Consider the following 6,739-nt stretch of genomic DNA (forward strand, 5'->3'; position numbering starts at 1 on the left):
TTATTGTTGTAAATAAAAATACAAATAAAGAAAATTATACCTTATGTGTTGAAAAGTTTATGCTACAACATTAAAATAAATAGTAATTGTACTGTTAAAAAAAGCTAGCTGAAAAATATTAACTTATAAATTATCTGTCTTCCTTTATTGGATTGTATTTTTAAAACATTTAAATATTTTATTTATTGTTAGAAAGAGGAATTGTACAATAATTTTTTTTATTCTCAATGTTTTGTATTTATAATAATTTATAGATGGAAACAAGCCAAAGTTGGTTATTTTTTGCAGCTTTTAAACATCAAAATTGTAAATACATTTTTTGTTAATTAATAAATAAATTTTAATTAACAATATAGCTATAATTGCTTTTTGTAAACAGATTGTTTGTTCTGAGCATTTATTTTCTACTGGATTTACCGTGTTAATTATTTCTGCAGATGTTCCAGTTACGAAGAATATATTTAAAGCAAAGTTTGTAAAATATTTTTTTTGTTAATTTTTATTATTAATGTATTTTTATTTATAGTTGAAAACAAACTGTTTCATCGTTTTTTCCTTATTTTGCATTGTATATGCATCAAAATTGTAAAAACTTTTTTGTTAATAAATTTTAATTTACAATACGGACATTGTTGTTTTCACAAGCAAACTCTTTCTTTGGACATACACTCATTTGTTTACTATTCATTGTGTATCTTTCATGGATAAGTTCTGACGTTTTGCCAGTAATCTGTTCCCAGGCGAAGTTGACATCGTTTTGATCCATTAGCCTGCTGCATATTACGTAACGAAGTACAAATTTATCGTTGACATTGGTTGCAACTAAATAGAGCTGTTTTGATGATGTTAACTTCTCAAGAAGTTTTTGGCTCAAACCATTGTCACCCTAAAAACACAAAAAATAAACACATTTTCTCTGAAAACATTTGTTCAAGTTATGCATGAAGTAACACTGCTAACATTTATACAAATTGTTCAGAATTTTTATTGAAATTTGCCTTTATAATTGTCATGTACAAACTGTTAGATTTGTGGTAGTAATATGGTAGTACTAAGAGGAAAGTTTTCCAATTTCCCGCCACTGAATTAGACTCCAGGGGTTGTCAACAGCTGTCGTTTCAACCCCCAATACACGTTTTTAAATCTAGACAAGCTCACACTCTAATACGTTCTTTCCTATTTACATACCATTCACTTAAATGAGGTGTAGAATACTCAATATTCAACAATCAGCCCTCACACACTACTAATTCATGCTAATAAATACATTCACTCTCAATGTACACAAAAGGAAACAAAATGAGATTTCTATCAACAAGTGCAATAAAATCTTTATCCCCTCTAAAAATCGGAATGGGCCCAAATACTCCCTGTGATGCTCAAGCACACGCTATGTGGGGCAAAGTAATTTTTCAATCTAATTCACAATTAACATTTTTATAAAGAAAAAAATGTACTAGCATATCATCTTTTTCATCCCGGTTTACCCTCACACTGGGTTTGTAAGTTTTGTTTCTAATTTATGGTCTTCAGTGGTTGGTCTGTGTGCTCTTTGTTAATTGTGTCCTTTTAATAAGTGTAAATTGTCGGATCTAATTTATCATGAAATAAATTCTTTTCAAATTTTACAAACCATAAAAAGAGAATTGGTGAAATTAGATACAGACATCCTAAAGATTGTGTAATGCATCTCACACTAAGCCAGAGAACACAGGTAGACCAATAATTTCAAATTAAATTGAAATAACTATTTAGAATTTACATTACCTTAATTCGGAATCCTACAAGTCCAAATGTAGCTGGAATCACAAGTTCAAACCTGTGATCATTTTTGACCAAAGTCTCAAAATACTTCGCTAATTGACAGTGATTTCTAATATGTTTCTGAAGACCGTTGACTCCATATATCCTTAAAGTCATCCAGAGTTTCAAAGATCTAAATCTTCTGCCCAATGGGATTTGCCAATGCTGAAATAAAAAATAAAAATTTTATTTGGTCATTTGTCCAGCAATAGTTTAACCAAATAATTAGTAGAAATTTTATAACTTATAGGCAAGTTCTAATGTCAAACTTTTCCAAATTTAAACAAAAATATAATATTAAATTAAAGCTTTATTATTTTGAAATAATTTTTGAAATGAGAGCTGGATGAGATGTATGAAAGGTTAAAGATAATATTATGAACACAAACATACCCTGAAATCTGGAGCATTCTTATTTTCTTGATGGCTTTCATGCTTAAGGTAGAGTCTGTCGACATTAAAAGCTTCGATTAAGTACTTGGTATTTTTTAACCTGGAAATTTTAAAATTTAATATTAAGAAGAAAAACAAAGATTCAAATGAAGAAACGTTATTTATTAAAGAAAAGCCATTTATCACTAGTCTTCTCTAATCCGTACAGGTCAAGAACTGTGCATAGTGTGAAAAATCTGGTGTTGGCAAAATATTGGCCGGGGTTATGTAGCAAGCAAAACAGTAAAAACAAGATAAATTTGATTAGAAATGAAAGTGATCATTTTTATCACACATTTGACATTGGTTCATTAAATTTTTGGCTGAAATTAAGACAATAAAACTAAAAATTAGTCTTTCTAAGTTTCTTAAATAAAGCATCATTGTTTATATATTTCTCAAATTTAAACAAACACTATCCTACATGTCTTACCACATCACTGAACAGTCAAAATTGACGAGGAGCCATTTATGAGCATTTATATCAAAACTGTCCCCATATCTCACACCATCCATTATGTAGCGATATTCAGGGCAAATTGCAGCAGCGCCTATAATATCATCTTTAGTTTGCTTTTTTCCCTGTTAATTATAAATATTAAAAGTTTACCAGCATAAGCAGCGTCTATATGAAGCCAAATGTTTTCTTTGTGGCATATTGGCCCGATTTCATTGAGCGGATCGATTGCACAAGTCCCTGTCGTTCCCAATGTTGTAATGACCTTAGAAAAAGAATAAATAATAATGCTTAATAACTGAATACAAAACATGAATAATTACTAGAAAAGCTACTACTAAAAAATAGAAAATTTAAAGACGATACTCGTAGTTAAGGTCATTTCACACTCTAATTGATCTATGAATATTATATAATTTGTGAAAAACAATTGTATCCTTGATAAATTTATTTGAAATCCTTACTTGATAAAATCTGAAGTAAATTTTCTATGTTGTTTTTTTAATCCAAAAAATATTTTAATGTTTCAAAAATGTCAGTATGAACCACCTACATATTGTATTGGCACTATTCTTGTAAAAAAACTATATAAAATGAACAACACATGTGAGTACAAATATGTTGATTAAACTTAAAATTTCTATATTATGTACATCATTGTATAAATTCATTTTCACATCTTACATGTAATTGTATAATCTAAACAATGTTTGTAAATCCCAGGCCCTGAAGATTGAAACGGCACGATAAAGAAAATGTTTTTCTAAACCTACATCACACAACACCGCATCTCACAATCTCCAAATAATTGTTAATTGTTTTGTTTAAAGTGTATTATTTTTTCATATTATGATAAGTATTTATTCATATTATATGTATATTATTTTTCATATTATTAAATATACAAATAAATTTTCATTTTGTTTAAAATGTGTTTTAAGAGACCAGTGTAAGATTTCTTCCCTAAAATCAAGTGTACAACCAATGTGCTGGATAATAGTGCAATAAATCAATAAACATACATTAATATGTAAAATATGGTAGACATTTACTTACGCAAAAAGGAATAAGACCAGCAGATTTATCTTTTTTGATTGCTTCTAGCAAAACACTTCCTCTTAATCTTCCTTCCCTGTCTGTCTTTAAAAGCCTGAGTTTGACTGATGCTAACTTCCCAGCCTTTTCCACTGAAGAATTTGACTCATCTAGATCAAAATTATAATTGAATTAATTTGTTTTAGGCTATGTTAAAAATGAATTTATACCAGAGCTATAAGCGACTAGTTTTCCTTGTAACACATCTTCATCGATATCAGGGTTTTGGGCCTTAATTTCTTTTAGAACTTTCTCTTTGGATACCAAAATGGCGACTAGTGTCGCTTCACTGGCTGAGCCCTGAAAGAAATAGGTTAAATTTTTTTTGTAAATATAAATATATTTACTACAAACCTGTATAACACCTCCACCAGGTCCACCAGAACTGCTTAAAAATTCAGAGGGTAATCCGATGAGTTGTCCTAACCAATTTAAAGTTAAAACCTCCAACTCTGTACATGCTGGGCTTGCAATCTGTTAGTAAATTTGCATTTTGTCTTTCTTTTGTAAATATATATTTAAGTTTAAAATTTTATTATTTACCCAACTGAATCCCATACAACCGAACGCCGCACTGAGCATCTCACCGACAATGCTCGGATAAGAGCTAGCAGTCGGAAAGTAGGCATTGAACTTTGGTGATTGCCAGTGTGTAAGCTAAAATAAAAATATTTTTCATGTTTCTAAGAATGAAAAAATTTCAAAATTTAGTCAACTCACTCCAGGTAATATAGTATTTTCGACATCAGCCAGAACATCCTTCCAGTTCTGGCCATCTTTAGGGACCTCACCGGGAAGTAATTTATGAAGATATCCTTTTTCTACATTTGGAAGTGCTGATCTGTACCATATATTTTGTTTTAAATATAAAACAAACAAAAATCAATAATTAATGTATTCAATATTTTGTCCTTTGTAGCTGAAAATTAAAATTTAAAATGAAGGGAAAATGAGAATGATGCATCTTGAAATTAACTGTACATTTTTAATGTTCAAATTTATAATTATTTATTAGTTATTCGGGAAAATTATATAGATAACATGAATTAATATAATTTTTAAAAATCAAAACCAAATAATATAAACTGGTTATTTGGTCATAACTGATCATTTTGTTCTGCCTATCCTTGATGTGATGGCCTGTCAGATGTGTTTCATAACATGATCAGCAATGACCAAATTCATTTTCATTCAGTTCATCTTTGTAAACCACATGGATAAATCTCACTGGCTAATAAAATAAGAATGTAGGTATAAACATAATTTTATTTTTTCCAGATTTACGATGGTGTGGAGTTAAGAATAATTCTTAGGTTTGTGTTTGTGTGGCTACACAGTGGAGAGACATACACAAATCAGAAAATTAAGCATAATTTTATTTAAGTGGTTTTATTCAATTATAAAACAATTTAAAAAATTAAATATTGATTGAAAATAGTCTTTACAATGATCGTTTTTACAAGTGTTATTATTGCACAAAAAACGGGTGGTAATAAATTTGTAAATTTTTAAAAATTGCACTTTGATCGTTTACCTTTCTCTGATATTTTCAATGTAATCTGCAATAAAGTCCACTGTCGCCTTGCCAAACTCCCGAAATTCTTTTGAATCCATGTCCTTTTTTATTGGTGAAGACCGTACTTCGATTTCAGTTGTTTAAAACGGATTGTTCAAATTAAATGATTCATTTTGGAAAGGAATGCTTTTCTTATATATATAAGCACTAGCACACTCTGGAGTAGATAATTATACTCAGACCTAAGGTCAAACGTTAGTTTTTAATTGGTGCCTTATAATTGGTCGCTGTTTGAAAGGAAGCTTATTAGCTGAAGAGGATCTGTTTTCGGTGTAGTAAATTAGTAAACGATTCTTTCTTTTTCTATTTATTTTTAGAATTTCCTTTCTCGCCGTTCAGTGACTTTACGACGCATCTCCATTTTATACGGTTTTCTCGATTGTCGTGCTTTTCAAATGTTCCAAGGAGTAAATAATTAATAAAATTAAATGGCACGATTTTTTTTTTTTTTTAAGAAATCAATGCAAAAAACACCTTATAACAATTTATACAAAATAGGATAATCTAGAAGAATTGATTTTCTAGGATTTCTAAATTTAGTTCTACTTGAGAACTACAGTTGTTGTTCAGGAAGCTTAACTTTTAACCAGATTACATAAGCATTAAATCTTGCGAACTTACAAATATAGCTTGATGGTGTAAATAACACACCTCTTGTTCTCTTATTTTTGTTTGTTTCTTTGACTTGAAGAACATTGCAAATGACTCTTTCCTTTAACTTACCGATTGATTTATATGAGGTTAAGAAGAATAAAAAACGTTGTGTTAATCCTTCTTAATGGGGCATCCAGGTGAACTTTGACCTTTGAAAGCAAATAGCTATAGGTGTTGATTCGGCCGTTTTCAAGGGAGGATTTCATCCGTAAACTGAACTTTGTACTGTGAAAGGTCAAAGGGAAAACCGATACCATAGATGAGTTCTACCGTAGGATGGACTGATTAATTAAATCCAACAGAATTCATGTTTATGTGTGAATTTGCGTGAAACGAAAACGTTTAGAAATCGTGGATTTTGTTGCGCAGCGATGGGAACTGGAAACGAATGGAAGGCATTCAATGTTTATGTGCCATCAGATTTCTAAACACTTTATTAATTCATTCCTACCTAGATTTCAGTGTCATTGTTAGTTGTTGCATTTTATCCTTCAATACACTGAATAATTTTGATAATAAAATAATAATAATAATAATAATAATCTGACATCCCTTTAATTTTGGTAATAATGCTTACCATTAGATTATTTCTAAAGGAAATCTAAAGAAACTACGAGGATACGCTCAATGAGAATAAGGAAAATCTGAAAGTGGTGATACAAGCCTGCAAAGTAGAAGAAAGTTAAAAAGCACTCGTCAACTGTCATAAAAATATGAAAATC

The 6,739-nt window shown here is 29.8% G+C and overlaps 1 protein-coding gene across 2 annotated transcripts; it reads right to left on the reverse strand.

Annotated features, from left to right (window-relative positions):
• Nucleotides 1-289: 289 nt before the first annotated feature.
• Nucleotides 290-6,455, reverse strand: LOC106665616 (aromatic-L-amino-acid decarboxylase-like). 2 transcript variants are annotated; one of them, XM_024227002.1, is made up of 12 exons: nucleotides 5,985-6,455; nucleotides 5,322-5,545; nucleotides 4,508-4,628; nucleotides 4,331-4,444; nucleotides 4,142-4,261; nucleotides 3,958-4,087; nucleotides 3,749-3,897; nucleotides 2,846-2,957; nucleotides 2,669-2,786; nucleotides 2,197-2,296; nucleotides 1,768-1,968; nucleotides 290-886 (listed from the first exon to the last, which is right to left on the reverse strand). In XM_024227002.1, exons 2-12 carry the CDS (start codon nucleotides 5,399-5,401, stop codon nucleotides 611-613), a joined length of 1,521 nt encoding a protein of 506 aa, XP_024082770.1. In that variant the 5' UTR covers nucleotides 5,402-5,545; nucleotides 5,985-6,455; the 3' UTR covers nucleotides 290-610. The 2 variants fall into 2 exon arrangements, with proteins under 2 accessions (XP_024082770.1, XP_014247619.1); XM_014392133.2 differs by having other exon boundaries at nucleotides 5,322-6,455.
• Between the last annotated feature and the right edge of the window lie 284 nt (nucleotides 6,456-6,739).

The sequence above is a fragment of the Cimex lectularius genome, unplaced genomic scaffold (assembly GCF_000648675.2).
Source record: "Cimex lectularius strain Harlan isolate CLEC.00 unplaced genomic scaffold, Clec_2.1 scaffold104, whole genome shotgun sequence".
NCBI lineage: Eukaryota > Metazoa > Arthropoda > Insecta > Hemiptera > Cimicidae > Cimex > Cimex lectularius.